At 41.5% G+C, this 18,943-nt stretch overlaps 1 protein-coding gene across 13 annotated transcripts in view; it reads right to left on the reverse strand.

Moving 5' to 3' along the window:
* The window catches only part of LOC126457957 (transmembrane protein 94), a 504,907-nt gene that overhangs the window by 344,390 nt on the left and 141,574 nt on the right, over positions 1 to 18,943 (reverse strand). For all 13 annotated transcript variants that reach the window (XM_050094697.1, XM_050094693.1, XM_050094699.1 and 10 more), the window contains exons 9-10: positions 16,983 to 17,086; positions 5,269 to 5,372 (exon numbers count right to left, since the gene is read on the reverse strand). In XM_050094697.1, coding sequence (XP_049950654.1) covers positions 5,269 to 5,372; positions 16,983 to 17,086 — 208 coding nt within the window. The remainder of the gene's footprint in view (positions 1 to 5,268; positions 5,373 to 16,982; positions 17,087 to 18,943) is intronic.

Raw genomic sequence — 18,943 nt, forward strand, 5'->3', positions numbered from 1 at the left:
AAATATGGACACAGAGGTATTAAGTCCAAATGGCAATACATTGAAATGATATGATTTTCCATCAAACAAAAAGGCTGTATACTTTTTGGATTCTGGATGTAATTTTATCTGCCAATATCCCGCGGTCAAATCCATCATGCTAAAGAATCTTGCATTTTCAAATTTGGATACCAATTTGTTGATATTAATCGGCCGGTTCCTCTCCATCTCTATATGTCAATTCAATGTACGAGCTTCTAAGGCTAATCGTACTCCGCCTGTAGCTTTCTTCACCACTACTAGAGGATTATTCATTATGCTTGAACTTTGTTCTATAATATTATTATCAATCATTTTGTTAATCTCATCTCGAACTGCTTCCTTCAAACTCACTGGTATTGGATATGGTTTGCAAAAGAATGGAGTGTCATCTTTTATTTTGAACTTACAAATATAGTCGCTGATATTACCTGGACAATCAGAAAATACCACTTCATACTCCATTAAAATTTTACACTAATCTCATCTTTGTTGATTGGTTAATATTAGGGATTCATTAACTTTGTCTTTTACATCAGTTTGATGTGTTCCTTGATCAACATTATTGATTTTTGGTGATAATTGTGCTGTAGCTGTTAATTGCAGACACTGGCACCCCGTTGCTTGTTCCTCCACGTGACTATTTGTCACAAAAGGTGTCCAGCATCTAATGTCCCCTTTACCAAAACAAAGAAGATGTTCATCAGAGTTTAAGATGACTTTAAACTCTAACAACCAATCTAAATCAAACAGTATGTCTCTATTAATATTCTCTGCTATCAAAAATGTTTGACAACTAACATATTTCCAATACTGCAGTTCACCTGAGTTTCGTATTTTACAAGTTTACCTTTTGTTCCCATTATCCCGATTATGTATACTCCAGTCACTGGCAATAACGGTAAGTGCTGTTTATTCTGTATTGAGTTAAAAAATGCGTTTGAGATGAGTGATACCTCACTTTCTGAATCTATAAATATGTTAACCTCGGAATTTTCCACTGTCCCTGCTATTATAGGTTGTGGGTTATTAGTAGCTAAGCTTGGTTCTTCAAGCAACAACCATTCCTTTGTGGGTATCTTGTGTGTAAAGTTAACATATTTATATGGAATACAACCTCCTAATGTATTTCCACGACCTGGGCCCTGGCCCGGGATCCAGGTCAAACAATGTTTTCCTCATTACTACTAATTATGGGTTGGTTACCGTAATGAGGTACTGCATTCCTATTTTGTGCTTTTTGTTTATTCGGTACAAATTCTTGAGAAGTTACCAGATCTAAATTTGAATGTGGGTGTGTGAGGGTACTGGTGTGTAGTATCTGTAAGTGCTTGTTCTTTGGAGGGCGACAGTGCCCAGTGGTGCAGAGAGTCACAAGCAGGGGCAGTTGTTGAGAGGCTAAGGAAGGTGTAGGCTGCGTGAGCCAAAGGCGGTTGCGTAGTGAAGGATTTATCTCTATGTTTAATAGTAGTGGCACACAGTTTGAATAAGAGTGTGTTTATGTTTGTGCAGTGTGACACAGGAAATAAATTAAATTTTACCAGTTCTTAATGCATCTCCATCAGTTAGTACCACACCATTGCATTTAACAATGAACGAAGTCTCGATTTACACGGTCAACTAAAACAAGAGGAATGTAACATAATAATCATTAATTAACCCACATAATCTCCAAGGAGACGGGAGCTTGTAGGTGCTTCTTTTGATAATTACTGTTACAACTTTTCTTATTGCACTGGTGTACTTTTGCTAAGTTAGCCTCATGCCTTTTAAAATTATTTCCGCTATTCTTTTTATAGTTTGAACTTTCACTTTGGTGTTAAGTTTCATTGCAGTCCTTATTTACTGCATCAAGTGCATCAACAAAAGACAATCCTCACATAGATGGGCAACCACCTAATTAAAATATGTACCAATCCCTCTTCTTCCATTGGCTTATCTAAGTACTTTGCTCGTGTTAAATGCCAATTCAAATATTTCCTCATAGTATCCCAAGTATTATTGTAATATTTTGGGTCCCAGAGATCTGATATAAACTTTTCTTGAGACCAGTATTTCTTTTTAAGTTTCTTTTGAAAGTCCTCCCATGAGAAAAAATTCTCAATATTTACTGTACCTCAATCTGGGGCTTCTCCTAGAAGGTACCCCACAGCAAATCTGATCTTCTTAGAATCTTCCCAATTTTTTGGTAATGCTTGGTTAAACCTTTTTAAGAAATGGGTCAGATGTACATCTCCGTCCGGCTTGAATTTTGGGAATTGTCTAGATAACCCTGAATTAGCTCCCCATTGTAAATCATTCACCACTTCACTGGTTAATACCACATTAGGTGAAGTTACCCTATTTTCTACTTTGTCTTGAATACGCTTAAAGTCTCTCCACAGGTCTTCTATACCCTTCCTGGCATCAGTGAGTTCGGAAGAAGGAATAGGCGATACGTTCATGCATGTTATTCTCTCGTAATTTTTCGATCAATAATTCACCCAAACTGTTCCTCCAAATTAATTACATTTATAATATCACAGTTAGTTATTTTCTCTTTGAAATTTCTTTCTACATTATCTATCCGTCTACTGACACCTGTAATTTGCAATTGAATGACTGGCATTAACTCATTCTGCTTATCTACACTCTCCTGCAAAGATACAACCCATGCCTTACATCATTATACTTAATACTGTACACTTTTTCAAAGGATCCTAACTTTTCAATAAGTTCCGATTCCACACTATTACATTTGTTCTCAATCTTAAATTCTAACCTTTTTGACAAATCCTGAAAGGTATCACTGTTTCTGACTAAGGTCGGTAAACATATGATTTATGTGAGTAGTCAAAGAGTTTGTCAACTCATTCTTTAGATCTACTTTTAAATTCTCTACTTTAGTACTTATAGCGTCGAACTCAGTCTTCAAAGCACTCATACCTTCGTGCAGATTACTAAATTCTTCGCTTTGAGAGTCGACCTTGGCACTTAACAAACCTAAATTTGTTGTTTGAATATTTAGAGTTTTCCTCTGAGTATTTAAAGCTTCACTTTGGGTATTTAATTGAGAATCTACTAAGCCTAGTTCCTTACTTAGAGTCACACTTTGAACTTTGATTAAATTTACCAACTCAGCCCAGTGAGACACTTCTTTGTTAATTTTCATGGCCATAGTCCAACCTGTTGTATATTTTCCATACTCTTGTATGCTTTAGCTCTTGTAAGCATTTAAAACTAACTTTAAATATGATAACTACACAAATAAAGTTCATTCAACAGTATCTGGTACTACTTCGTACTAAAGTAATGAAGTTTTGTTTCACCCTCACATGACGTAGAATTCTCGTAGCGTAGATGAACGGATGTGGAGGCATGCCAGCACCAGTGAACATCAGTTGGTTCTGGTGGCTTCAGATGTATGTTGGTTTCCACGTCTACGTCCCCGCGACATGTGAGAGAGCTGTGTACTCCCCACACTGGGTCTTCTTGGTTGAAATGTTCTATGTGTATTTCTTCTTAGACAAATACATCGAAATCTTCTTTGCTGTTTTATCGTTGTGAATTTTTCATGTCTTCGCCATTTTTCATTCAAATTTTGCTCCATTAGATACATGAACATATTCCAATGTCTCAGAGTAAATCCCTCGTCATATTATGTTTGGTTGCTATGGAAACACATAACAGCAGCTTTTCTCGTTTTTGATTGAAAATTCCTGTTTTTTCGGTCCTTTCACACAGGTCGCCACGTTCTATCATTTTGATGACTTAAAGTGTGAGTGTGGGTCTGGGTTATACTGATTTATTTCCCCAAACCAGATTCCACTTCTTCACGAGATGACTTACTTGGGGTTTGCAGCCACTCTTCTTTACTGGATAGCTGGCTGCTGGAAACTCTCTTGACTTCTTCTCCATCGAATAACACTAGATACAGGAACTTTCAAGCCTCTTTCTACTAGTGAAATAAGTAGCCATACAAACTTTACGTTTTGTCAATCAACGGATGTATTTGACTTTCAAGTACAATAAAAATTCTCACTTTCAACATAATATGGAACTTCAGTAAGGCTCTCGTATAGTCGTATGTTAGAAACAAATTGATTTACATTCAAAAGAAAGTCTGCTTGGACACCATGACTTCCAGAAAAGGAGATTGGAAAAACGTCTTGCCTCTAACAAGGCTGAGTTAAGAGTCTATATGAGTTCTTTTTCAACTGTTCTTGTTTCACATAACAATAGTCAGTGACACAATAAGCACAAAGCTGCATATGGATTCCATGGTTTTTCCATACACACTCACTAACACATTTATAGATTGCCCGACGGGTACTTGTCAGTGCTGTTTGACCGTCGCGTCTCCGTTCTTCCACAGCGACTGATTTTAAACCTGCACACACAAACAAGTGATGCGCAGTAAGCAGTAGGTAGGATTTTACCATCCCACACTCGTATCTAGAATATCGTGTGGTCGAGATGGCAGAAGGGGGAGGGGGGGCGGGTGCAACTGTATTGAATCTTGTTTCTTTTTATACTTTTCTTATATACAAGCTATATGTAAACTGAATGACTTATAAACACTGCCAAAGGTAAATTAATGAGATGTTTTGTGGCAAGGATAATGTTTTCATACACTGTTTAATATCTGTATGAAACAAAGTAAGAAATACGCTCTCCGATTTATTAATTCATGTATCTTCACCTTTTGGTTTCGTTTCGGAAAGTGGTAGTGCATGGACGTATGCTAGGATCTGTCGTACCAGCATTATTAAAAATGTGTATTTTTATGTTTCATTAAAAGCGTTATAACAGGTTATCATAAAAAGGAACATTTATTCAGACGGTTAAGACGTCAACTCCCTTCTGTTCATCATTTCATTCACCATCAAGATCCTGCATCAAGAGGTTCGGTGCAGACAAGAAGAATTTATGCAGTATATGGAGGAGCATTCCTGCATTGACATCGTCACAGTCAAGACTAAATATAATGAAATTAATGTGAAGCAGTACATAATGCAAATTATTTTTATTGACCTTGAATGTATTGATATTAAAGGTCAATTGATATTGATATCAGTTAAAGTTCACCAAGGATTGTGCACAGATTCATAAATTACCTTCAAATTTCTTTCAACTATTGTTTCCAATCAATTTTTTCCAATTATTCAAGAAATTATTAATACATTTCCATTGCACATACCTATTCATGTGGTATGCCACTAAAGTAAGTAACAATGGAAAACATGGTAGGAATATCAGAGGTTCGCTTACCATGTTTTAACTGACTAGACTTTGAAAGTTTTTCTTCTTCAGCAGAATCCTGGTTCACAATTTGTTGCTTCTGTTCTCCTTGTCCAGTCGCTACACTCTCATGACTGAAAAACACACAATAGAAGAAAAGAACATTAATTTTGGATACTTTCTTAAAACACATGGCATGAAATTCGTGTGTGTGTGTGTGTGTGTGTGTGTGTGTGTGTGTGTGTGTGTGTGTTGTAGGTTTTTGCTAAACTAATGGACAGAAAGTAACACAGACGAGGAGACAGTACGAAATAAGGAGGGCTAGAGTGGTGAAAGTTTATCTCAAGCTGCTTTTAGATCACACCATTGCATAAATAAAATAAAGCTTACTAATAGTGAGAAATGAGTGCTTAAGCATGATTTGATGGAACCAAAAATACAAACGATATACTCAAAAATTAGTGAAACTAACAATTTTATACACAGAATGAGTAAGGTTCTGTCTCATCATTCCTAGAAATGTTTTACATAGTAAACCCATTCAATTGTTACCAATGGTTCTGAGCACTATGGGACTTAACTGCTGTGGACATCAGTCCCCTAGAACTTAGAACTACTTAAACCTAACTAACCTAAGGACATCACACACATCCATGCCCGAGGCAGGATTCGAACCTACGACCGTAGCGGTCGCGCGGTACCAGACTGTAGCGCCTAGAACCACTCGGCCACTCTGGCTGGCGACCAATAACAAAATTAATGTACACAAAATAATTGAAATTTCATAATTACTGAGAAAATCTAGCTGAACAAGCTCTATTGCTGCCACCAATTCTGTTCCAAAATGTCCCTCAACAGCCTGGTCAACCATGGGCACTACAAATGGAGTGACAGGTAGTTTCTCTCGCAGAATATTAAAGATCTTGGAAAGACCTTCATCAGCAGAAAATATCCTCCCAACCTTTTCTAAAAAGAGCTCCCCATATCATATCTCTATGATTAACTAAGACTTCTCACACATGTATCAACCAGCCACAAAGTAGCATCTCCTCCATCAGTCAGTAACATCCACAATAGAAACAGCTATCTTTGTCACCACTCTGAAAGTGGAATATTCCCACCAACTCCACATACCTAATATCCTTTTTTGTCCTTCACCCCCTCCTGTTCTATTGTAGTATCAGATCTATAGATCAGTTAATCCTTGTCACTATCCTATCCTACCAAAGGCTGACCCACCTGTGAAAGCACTGCACAGTGTTCTATGTGGACATGATTATGAACAGTTCATCCAATGGATAAATGGACACCATGAAACTGAGGCCAAGGGAAAACTAGACCACCCTATAGTGGAGCATGCTGCCTAACATACTGTGGTCAAATTGAATGGCTACTTCATAACTCATATTATCTGAATCCTCAGCTCTAACACCAGTTTCCCTCAATTACATAGCTGTGAAATCTAGCAAAAGAGATACTTCATCCCTACAGTACCTTTAGTGTTCATCTACCTTTCATGTTCACCACTACTAGCCCCTATCTTCCATCTCTGTGCGTTCTCGCTCTCACTCCCCCTTCTTATCCCTACACCAGTCTCACAATTCCCAGTTTATACATTGTAAATTTCTCTCTTATGTTTTTTCCTTCTTTTCTGTATCATTTTAATCTGTATCCTACACCCCCTGCTCTTTTTTCTTCCACTCAAAAAATCTCTTAGCAGTCTCCAACCTTGAGCCTGGATGCAACTAAATATTGCACACCAGGACAGTCTTTCATAAATGCTCTCATCCCCTCAAGCCTCATGAATTTCAGTACTAACTGCCCCACTTAAGTTTGGTCCTCAAACCAATCAGGTTGCAGTGTGTGTGTGTGTGTGTGTGTGTGTGTGTGTGTGTGTGTGTTGTCGTTATGGATTTTTCATTGATGTAAATATCTTACTACAAATACAAGAAGTGTTGAGTAACTGATTGGTACAAAAACAAAACTGAGAACAATGCTAAGCTTTCAGTCAAATCTCCCTGCACAGCTAGGAGAATAAACAAACATATATGTATATCTGCATGGCCACATTGTCCTAGTCAATTACATTGGAGCAGCACTGCAGTTTGACTGGGATAAAAGTTTGTATTGGGTGGAGACACAAAGGGAGAAAGGTGACTGGGGAACAAGACAGTGGGATGGAGTCAAGCTTGGCATGCAGATAGAGAGAGAGGTAGCAATCACACAGCATAGCAATATGGCACTGCTGAGTTCACTCTGGTACAAGGAGAGAAAGTTACGTGTGGCACATAATGATGTGGAGGAGTATATTTTGATGGGGAGAGAGAACATCAGAAGAGGGAGACTATGGTAAGGATGGTGTAAGTGCAGAGTGAGTGAAGTGCAGAGCACAACAGGGGTGAAGCTCCATATGGGACAGGGACTATCAGAGATTTAGGCCGTGATGTCAGGTCCAAACATGTGTTGTAAGGACAATTCCTATTTATGTAATTCAGAAAAGCTGATATTGGAGGAAGCCAGATGACAAGGTGGTGTTAAGCAGCCAATGAAGTTGAACATTATCCGATCGGCAGTGTTTTCAAACAGTGGGTGGCCAACTCTGTTCTTGGCCACAGTTTGGCGGTGCCCATTCATTCTGGTGGTCAGTGGTAGGTGTCATATTCATACACAGGCTGTGCAAAATTTACAGCAGAGCTGGTAAATGATGTGACTGCTTTTGGAGGTGGTGGTACTTCTGACAGGATACAATATGCCATGATGGGGCTGGAATAGGATGTGCTGGGTGGATGCTTAAGGCAGGTCTTGTACCTTGCCCTTCCACAGAAGTATGACCCACATTATAAGGGGCCGGAAGGAGGTGCAACATATGGATACACAAGGATGGACAAGGGTATTTTGTAAATTGGATGAATTGTGAAATATGACTTTAGGAAGGGAGAATGGGAGGAGGAAGTGTTGCATGTAGGACGTTCCTTTGGGAGTGGAATGAACAGTAGTTAAAGCCATGACAAAAAGTATGGTTACGTTGTTGCACCCCGGGTTGATACTTTTGCGGATATGGTATAGGAAATCTGTTTGCAAACCAGGTTTGTGTGGTGATGCCTGTTTGTGAAGGCTTTAATTTCGCAGCATCCATGGATGGCTAGGTTGCATGGTAGTGATTTTATAGTGTCAAAGGGGTGACAGTATCAAACAGGGAGTATTTTTGATGGTTAGTAATCTCGATATAGAGAGATTTTTATGCAGCCATCAAAGAGATACATCTACACCCATATACCTACTCTGCAAGCTACTATACAGTGCATGGCAGAGAGTGACACATTCCACTACTAATCATCTCCTTTCCTGTTCCACTCATATATAGAGTGAGGAAAACACAACTGACTAAAAGCCTCCATGTCAGCTCCAATTTCTCACATCTTATCACATCTTTGGAAAGTCACTCAATAAAATGAAGCTGAGTATTCACCTTCCCTACTATCAACCTGATGTGGTCATTCCATTTCATATCACTTTGCAACATTACACCTAGATATTTAATAGATGTGATAATGTCATTTAGCACTCTGCTAATGCTGTATTAAAACATTATAGGATTGTTTTTCATACTCATATGCATTAACTTGCATTTCTCTATATTTAGAGCAAGCTGCCAGTCATCACACCAACTAGAAATCCTGACTAAGTCATCTTGTACACTCATACAGTGACTCCATGATGACACCTTCCCTACACCTTAGTGAAATCAGCAAACATCTGTAAATTGCTGCTCACCTTGTCTGTCAGATCATTTATGCATACAAAGAATAAGAGCACTCCTATCACACACTTCCCTGGTCATGTATACTTGCCATCAAGGACAACATACTGATTCTATTGCTTTAAAAGTCTTTGAGCCACTAATGTATCTGCAGACCTAAACCATATGCCTGGACCTTCATCAATAGTCTTAGTGGGTCACTGTTTCAAATGCTTCCCGGAAATCTAGGAATCTGCCTGTTGATTTGTAGCATATTGCGTGGGAAAATGGCAAGCTGAATTTTGCATGAGCGATGCTTTCTAAACCTGTGTTGACTTGTGAACAGAAGCTTTCCTGCCACAAACAAATTTGTTACATTTGACCTCAAAATGTGTTCAAGAATTCTGCAGCAAACCAAAGTTAAGAATATTGGTCTGTAATTATGCAAGTCCGTTTCTTATATATGGGAGTTATCTGAACTTTTTTCCAGTCACTTGGGACTTTGCACTGGGTGAGAGATTCACGACAAACGCAAGCTAAGTAAGGGGCTAATGTTGCAGAACACTATGTGTAAAACTGAATTGGGATTCTATGTGGACCTGGTGACTTATTTGTTTTCAACTTTTTCAGTTTCTCCTCTATGCCACATATGCCTAACTTCATGTTCTCCTTGCTGGAGGCTGTACAACAGTCAGACAACATTATGTTTGTATGATCCCCCCGCATGAATGATTTCTTAAATCTGAAATTTAAAACTCCAGCTTCCCTTTTACTGTCTTCTATTGCCGCCCTAGACTGGTCAATGAGTGACTGGACAGAAGTCTTCAGTCCACTTAGTGATTTTACATATGACGAGAACTATCTCAATTTTTCTACAAAATCTTTTGTCAAAGTATGTTGGTGGAAGTCATCAGATGCTTTGTGGATTGATCTTCTTATGGATGCAACAATTTCTACTATCTTTTGTCTGTCAAAATGTACACATTCTTTTAACTGATAGTGCAATGATCTCTGTTTGCTCAGCATTTTCCAAACTGGTTATTAAACCACAGAGGGTCCTTTCCATCCTTACATGTCACATACATCCCCAGAGCATGATTTACATTCAGCTTAAACTTTCTCTGTAATTCCTCTACATCTGTCATATCAGAACTAAATGATGTTCATCGATTGTCCAAGTGGGATGCTAGCAACTGCTTAACTACTTTTTCTAGCATAAACACATGCATTTATTAACTTTAGTAACCATTGTCACTATAATGACATCATGATCACTAATCCTGGTCTCTATCCTGACACTGCCAATATGGTCAGACTTCTTTGTAGCTGCCAGTTTTAAAATAATTCCTTTGTGTGTGGATTGTCTAACTAGTTGTTCAAGGCAGTTTTCAGAAAATGTGTTCAAAAGTATTTCAGAAGACTGCCTGTACCATCTGCAGTGAATCCATTGGCATGTCAGTCTACACTCAGCAGATTAAAGTCGTCTCCAACTAATACTGCATGATATGAGTATTTCCACACTACTAAAGATTGACCCTCCTTGAATGATTCTATAACTGTTGTGGCTAAATCTGGTAGCCAGTAAAAACATCTGACAAGTAACTTGAGTTCACCAAGGCCTGCTACTTCTGTCCACTTAACTTCACAGTCAGACTCAATTTCAGCTTCGATGGACACAATATTTTGTAGACAGCAATGAACACTCCCTTTCCCCTATCATGGTATCTAATCTGTCTTTTTGATCTACGTTCCATGCCACGCTAAATATTTCAGAGCTTTCTACTTCGGGTTTCAGCCAGCTCTCGCTTCCGAGAATAATTTCAGCATGACAACTTTCCTGGAGGGCAAGAAGTTCAGGAAATCAGATATAAATACTTTTACAACTTACTGTTAAGATTTTTACAATCAAAGTGTCTCTATATTGTATGGATCTGATGTTGCTCTCTGCATATTGACTAGTGAGCGTTTGTCAGAGGACCTGAAACTACCACCTAGCCTAAAAAAATCCCCATGCACTCTTCACAAGTAATCCACTATTTAAGTAGCTGCTTCCTCTGTATAGTGCACTGCTGACCTATCAAGAGGAGTCCTACACCTCTCCACCCCATAATGCAGGTAGGTTGACAAATCTACAGCCACAATCAGCAAAGAATCAACGGATTCTCTGGTTGAGACCCTTCACTTGGTTCCAAACCAAAGGGCCCCGATCAACTCTGTGTACAAAGCTGCAAATTGTGAGCTCTACTTACAACCCACGAGTGAAGCCAGCAGCCTTCACCACTTCTGACAGCTGCCCGTAGGAAATGAAAGTGCCCTCAGAACCTAAGTGACAGGCATCACTAGTACCGACATGAGCAAAAACTTGCAGACTACTGCACCCTGCACCCCAGATAGCCATAGGCAGGGACCCCTCCACATCTTGGATGAGGCTTACCCACAGACATGTTAAGTGCACACTGGAATTCTTTCTGGCCCCGGATACTAATTGCTTTAGGAGCTCCATAATGTACCTAATGTTGGAGCTCCTAATCCTAATAATTAGTGACTCCCCCCATGTGCTTGCCCAGACCCTGCTGAAGGGAAGGCCATCTGTCCACTCACAGGGTGAACGGGCGAGGCCAGACGACCAGCCTCTACATTGACACTCTGACTCAAGCAACATGTCCGTGTAACAGCCCTCCACTCACCCTGCAGTAAGTGTCGATCCCCAATGTTGGGTATGCTGGAAGGTGTCTTGGCAGCAGAACCCAGGGACGAAACAAGTGACACCCGAGTTGTCTCACGTGACGCACCAGTTCCTCTGGTGCCACAACACCCCGAGGCAGCAGCCAGCAAATGGCTGACCAAGGCCGTATGCATCTTCAGCTGTCCGTGAATTATGGCCAGCTCCTCCTGCATCCGCACACAGCATGCATACACCCTATCCGTGGTACTACCACCAACTTGAGAATTTAACTATGAGAAAAACAGAAAAAGGTAAATATGTGACTAGCTTGTCTCCTGCTTTTTCACCAAAGGAGGCTGGCAGCTTAATGAGCTGTGGCCAACAGTTATGGTAATAGAAAACAAATGACTACTGCACTACAGATTGCATGAAAGTACACACTACCATTACTAAAACGTGACACTATACCTCTCAAATACAAGAATAAGCAATGAATTTAAGAATTAAACATAGAAAGTACACAAAAACTCGCAAATAATTTAACAATCAAAATGTTAACACAAACAGAAAAGCTAAATATGTGACTTGCTGGCCTCCTGGTGCTTCACCAATTAAGGGTGATGGTTGATTGGCCGTGATCAACAGCTACTTGCCATCCAAAACAAACAAACAAATGCCTAATGCACTACAAACTTAATGACTGAATCCATTACTGTACCTAAACACAGTATTATACTTCTCAAATACAAAAATATGCAATGAATTTAAGCATTAAACTGTGAACACAAGTAGAAAAGCTAAACTTGATAATCTATTGGTGCTTCACCAATGAAGGGTTATGGCTGATGGAAGGTCAATTTCCACAAACATGACATGCTGGGCAGAGGTGGTCTAGATGAAGTGGATGGGAGAGATGACATCAAGGTCACGCAGGAACGAAAATGTTGTGGCCGCGCATTAAGATCACCAAGATATCATTAATAAACATGAACCAGACCATAGAATAGGGTTCATGGGCTGCTAGGAAAGTTTCCTCTAAATGACCAAAAAGCAAGTTGACTTAGGAGGGGACTGATGACCACAGCAGTTAAGTCCCATAGTGCTCAGAGCCAAGACTTAGGAGGGTGCCATGCTGGTGTCCATGGCCGTGCCGCAGATCTGCTTGAATATCTTCCCCCAAAAAGGAAAAATAGTCGTGGGAAAGAATGTAGTTTTTTGCCTGACAAAGCTGTGAGACTTCACAAAGAAAGTTGTCGTGCTGTCATTTTCTGCAATCCTGCCAATACCTTTGATTGTGTAGAGCATGAAAGTATACAAGGGAAACTTAAAAAGTATAGCGTAAAAGGTGTTCCTTTGCTTGAATAGAACCATGTCTTAACAATAAAACAGACACATACATTAATAATGATACAACAGGGAAAACAGAAATTTCGGAGTGGGAAAACATTAAATATGGCATATTCACGGACATGCTCTCCTTCCTGTACTACAATAGTACATTTTATTTTGTCACCTCATCATTACTGTAGGAATATCCCTTACTTTATTCGACTATGTGACACACAAAGCTACACACACATATTGGTCAGGCTGGAGCAACACAAACAGCTCCATGTTTAAAATATAAATCAGTCACCCAGTTGAGAAGTGAATGCACTAGTTGGGCAAGGTGCAGTAGAACAGCGGAGTAAGAGAAATCGTTGCCTCAGCCCAGTGTTCACTGCATGGTATGAACACTTACGATACATACATTAAGATACGTGTGCCAGGTGTAAAGACAGCATGGATGGGAGTCTTGCAGTGTCATGAAAGCACCAGCATCAGATGTGTCGCCAAGTGGCCAGTTACCCATGATGCAAGCTTGGGGCAGCAACCAAAGTTGGTGTTACATGGACAGACTGGTGAAGCTCAGTTGATGGAAGCCTCAGTAGGGGCAGCTACTGTTCCATACCGGTAGGCAGTGACCGTAGCAGCGAAGTGTCCTGTCGCACAGCTAGATCGACAGCTGTGAACGGAAGTACTGCATGAGGGGTGAAACTCACTGTCTTAGCAGATGGCTGTAGTGAGTTGGGAGCATAGGGAACTACTAAGACAACTGTGCAGCAAAAGACCACCACACACTTGGCAAAAGGCCACCACACAGTCCCCCTCACCCCCTCCCTTCCGCGAGAGAGGAGCTGTGGTGTTGAATGTGGTGGCGGCAGCAAAGGCTGATACTGGTGAAGGGTTGTGTTGTGCCACTGGTGAGGTTAGGGGCAGTGGCATTGATGTTGCGGCTGTCAGCTCTGCAGGAGGGGCAGGCACTGCATGTCAAGGGGCCGGGCATGTGGAGGGAGGGGCGGCTAGCTGCCACTACAGTCAGTCTGCTGCATGACAGCGTGCAGTGGCATGTGGGTTGGGGTGCTGTGTCAGCATGGTGTCAGCCCATGTTCAGTGCTGCGCACACAGATGTGGGCAGACACAGGGCACAGTTGCCAGCAAGGAACTGTGGAGGTCAGGGTGCAGCAGCTTTGCAAGGTGGTGCTGACAAGGTGGTCACATTTTACAACTGAAAGCACATGCATCAGGTACAGTGAGCATCACAGAGCCTCCAGAGTTAGGATGGGTGCGCATGAAACAACGCTGTTCTGCAAGTGTTAGAGGCTATGAAGCGGTGTTGGGGGCATACCCAGCAGTTGATGGTGGTGGAGGGGAACTGCTGGGTCAGTCGTATGCTGCGAGAAGGGTGGAGAAGCACGGACATGAGCATCCTGAGCATCTGTGTTGATAGAGACAAAGGCGGCTGCTATTGCGGTGGCAGTAATTTTGGGTGTTGGCAATGCCTCAGGGCAGCGGATGAACCTGTCCTGTAAGAAGGTAGCAGCAACTGTCAGATGAAGGTAGGAGGCCCATTAAGTCCACATGAACGATGCCTGATATCTGGGAAAGCTGTGAAGGGGGCTCATACGTGACAGCTGACACTGGCGTGCTGACAGGCGAGGCAGGTGCGGGACCAGGTCCTGCAGTCCTTCTGAATATCTGGCCACACATAACACTCCATCACTAGAGCAGTGGACAACACATGCCAGAGTGCACCAGGCTGTGTAATCCGTTGAAAGTGGCCATGCAGATGGCCGCAGATACGAAGTGGCACGGTGAGCTAGTGGATACGTCACACCAGATACTGCTGTCAGAGCCAGGAGCCAGCGTGCATTGAAGGTGGACGCCCGAGGTAATATTCTGAGAGAGTCAGTTACGTTTTGGGTCATTCTCCTGGATGGAGTTAACTGCCTTGTAGTCGAGTGACAAAAGAATGGCACAGGTGCAGCTAAGACAGTCGCTAACAACATTGTCAGTTCAAGCAATGTGATGTATATTGGTTGCAAATTTTAAGATGAACAACAGCTGCTGGAATTGACATGGAGAGCACTGATCTATGTCTTTGATAAGGGCAACCGTTATCAGTTTGTGGTCAGTGAAAACCATGAAAAGTGACGGGCCTCGACTGACAGCCAAAAGTATTTGGCAGCCTTGTATATGGCGAGGAGCTCTCTGTCGTATGCGCTCCAGCACTGTTGAGGGGGGAGAGAGCTTGCTGGAAAAGAAAGTGAGCAACTGCCAGTGTTGCCCAAGTGCTGCTGCAGGACAGCGCCAATGGCTGTCTGGCTGGCACTGGCCATGACGGCAAGGGGAACGCTGAGGTAGGGATGGGCGAGCAGCGTGGCACCTGCTAAGTCGCACTTGGCAGCCAAGAAGCTATCCTCCATAGCTTGGCACAGTCGATCATGCTGAAGATTGTAGCCCCAGCCAGCCTGTCACTGAAGCTACATAGGAGCAGCACTGGGTATGGGTCAGGGATAGTGCAGGTGTTTTCTTCCGGTAATCCTCGTATGGATGCCAGGATACTCTTCGTCCTTGGCAAGATGAAGGGCAGACACATACAGGCTCTTCGTAGGATGCAGTACACCAGCAGTGATGAGCTCATCAAACTTGGCCTTGGCGATCTTCAGTTTATGAAGTGCCAGGGGGCATGGTCAGCAGAAGACAGGTGGTCAGGTGCTCATATCGATGTAGTGAACAGTTGAAAGGCAGACCTCCCAAGGCACCAAGGCATGCAGGATGGGTGTGTGAGATCAGGGAATTGTGCCAGGAGGTCAGCATATGGACCAGAACATGCCATCTGTTTCACATTGAAGAGAACAGCGAAATGAGTGGTGCACTTTGTTGATCTCCCATGTCGCCATCAATGATGTGCTGGCCAACATCAGGAAGCAGGTGGTAGTGTCCAATGAAGTTTGCTCTGATAATGGAGTCAGTGACGTCAGAGACAGTGAAGATCCAGGGCGGGTCCTCTTGCAGCCGAATTTGAGGCTACGATGATGAATGCCATATGTAGCGATGGTGGAATTATTTGCTGCCATCAGGAAAATGGTTGAGGTGGTGTAAGCATTCCATATGAGTGGCTGTGGGATGATAAACTACTTGGAACCAATGTCTATGAGGAATGGCATGGCACAACAGGTATCGTGAATGAACTTGCGCTGAGATACAGTGGAGCCAATGGGGACGCCTAATCCCAGCGGTCATTGGCATTTGGGTGCCAAGAGCAGAGTTCTCCGCAGGTTTTGGTGTTGGGACAAAATGCTTGTGATACCTGCATAGGCCAACCCCACTGCAAGGGCTATCAGCACAGTGGCTGGAAATGCAGCGCCAGTTGCAGTCTTCATCCCAGTGGCTGGGGCTGTGCAGTCAAGAGTCTGCAGTCAAGAGTCTGAGTCAGGCGTTGCCATGTTGGCACGCATTTTTGTATCTATTGATCTCACTTTTAACATACCTGACATGTAAAGAAAGAAGGAAGATTAGAATTTAGTGTCACATCATCAATCATCTCATTAGGCAGGGGAGAAGCTTGGAGTCCTTTCCAGAAGGACCATTCTGGCATTTGATTTAAGTGATTTCCAATGCAAGTCCAAGGTCTCCTAACTGTACATCCCAGGTCTTTCCACTGCAACAACTCACTCAGTTATGTAAAATCTGCTCCTTTTTTATTATTTTATCTTATGAAAATGTATGTTTCATAATATACATAACTATTAATAATGCAGATAAATAACACCAAAGTATATTTCATGGTGAACATTCACATGGCATAGACTCAATCTTTCTCTCGTCGTATGTTATTGCCAAACAAATACTGTGGTGAAAAATTCAGCATATTCACTGCAAACTATCTCTAGCTCTTTAGAGAAATTCAGAAAGGCACTGCAAATAGGGAAGTGCAATCACAGCTAACATTAATATAATATAAAGAAAATAGTAGCACAAGAAAGAGAGCAAAAACAAACTTTAAAAAAAACTAACCTCAAAGATTTTGTAGGACGGGAAGTATTTCGAAGAAAAAATACCTTCTCTGCTGTAGGATTGGGCCATGACAATATCCCCTTCTTGTCAACACAGCACAATGCCTGCAATCAAAAACTGAACTACTTTTTGCACTTGCTGAGAGTAAAAATAATCAAAAAGCCTTCAGTACACAGTATAAAGAGGTGTCAAAAGCAAAAAGTATAATTAGAATTACTTTCTAGCAACTTCCATTCCAGATGCTCATTCATTCACACATCTTGTTCTGTAAATCCTACTGTGCAGTAGGGCCTTCGGTGATGTGGAATTAGTCAAGTTACACATTAACAGGCAGACACAGTAACTGCTGACTACCTAGGTAAAGTATATTAATAACAATTTATGACTAGTGCCAATTTACTAACACTGATAACACTGTGCAGCCATGAAAATGTAAATTGAATGGAAATAGCCAATTCCTATCAATTCTAATGTGCTGATTATGAATATCACAAAGACAATTCAAAATTAGCTCTAGTTTTCATTTTACACTGTTTTATTACGGTGAGTTAATTATATACGGAGTTTTGTGTTAAATTTAAAATCAAATATTATAATGGTTTGTCAGTCACAATAACTAGTAACAATGGATTATATTATTGTCCCTGGTATTAATCGTGTGCAATATTTTGGATGTAAACGTTTTGATACCAATTTCAGTGATCTTTTTGTCTCCCTCCTCTTCAACTTCAGTGACTTTATTAATGCATGTGTAAGGGGCATTCAAAAAGAAATGAGCCGGAGGCATAATTACAGAAACCAAGTTAGAAGTACTAACCCTGGCTGTTGAGACACCTGTCCCACTGTGCCACAAGGTGGTGAATGGCTGCCTCACAAAATTCCCGGGTCTGCAATGTTAACCAGTTCCGCATGTACAGCTGGACATCGTCATCCGAGCTGAATCATTTGCCACTCAGAGCCTTTCTAAGAGGACCAAAAATGGCATAATCACAGGGATAACAATGAAAGCCCAGCGTTACTTGCAAACCTTGACCACCCTTCGCCAAGTGGTCAAATCAAAATGACCAGGCAATCTCACCCGTGGGGTCATTCTGCTCCACGACAATGCAAAGCCTCATACGGCCAATACAGTTGCGGCACTCCTGCAAACTCATATGGGAGGTTAACGGCCACCCTCCATACAGTCCGGACCTCTCTCCCTGTGATTATGCGATTTTTGGTCCCCTTAGAAAGGCTCTAAGGGGGCAAACGATTCACCTCGGACGACGACATCCAGCTGTAAGTGTGGAACATCATGGCCCTGGGAATTTTATGGGACAGCCATTCACCGCCTTAAGTCACAGTGGGACAAGTACTTCTAATATACAGGTAATGGTTTCTGAAATTATGCCTCTGGCTCATTTCTTTTTGAATGGCCCTTATAATAATTTTTGCACATTTGTTTCCAGATTAGCTACCAGTTGTTCAAGTTGACTGATACTGAAGTGAACAAAAATGCCACGAGTTTGTGTTAACAGTGCTGACACATTTTGCTGTGTGTGTGTGAAGGAGTGACATTTGCTTAGGGAAAAAAACACAGCAAATAACTCCATTGATTGAAAAAGCTTACAGTTGTTATTTTGGGTGCAAAATATGTGATCAGGATAAACCCTGGGCTCCACCTGTGATCTGCAACACTTGTGCCAACAACCTCAGGAACTGGATGCATGGGAAAGGACATTCAATGCCCTTTGCAGTGCCCATGATCTGGCGTGAACCATGTGCATCACAAGATCTGGAGTTTCTTCCAAATATATCATCAACTGATGATGCACAAAAATTGTCTCAAAATGAGTTAAGTGATCTCATTAGAGATTTGGTGCTCTCAGAAGCTAAGGCTGAGATATTAGCATCAAGACTGCAGCAGTGCAGTTTTCTGGAAAGCAATGTAAATGTTTCAATCTGCCACAGAAGAGAGCAAC

This window comes from Schistocerca serialis, chromosome 2 (assembly GCF_023864345.2).
Source record: "Schistocerca serialis cubense isolate TAMUIC-IGC-003099 chromosome 2, iqSchSeri2.2, whole genome shotgun sequence".
NCBI classification, from domain to species: Eukaryota; Metazoa; Arthropoda; class Insecta; order Orthoptera; family Acrididae; genus Schistocerca; species Schistocerca serialis.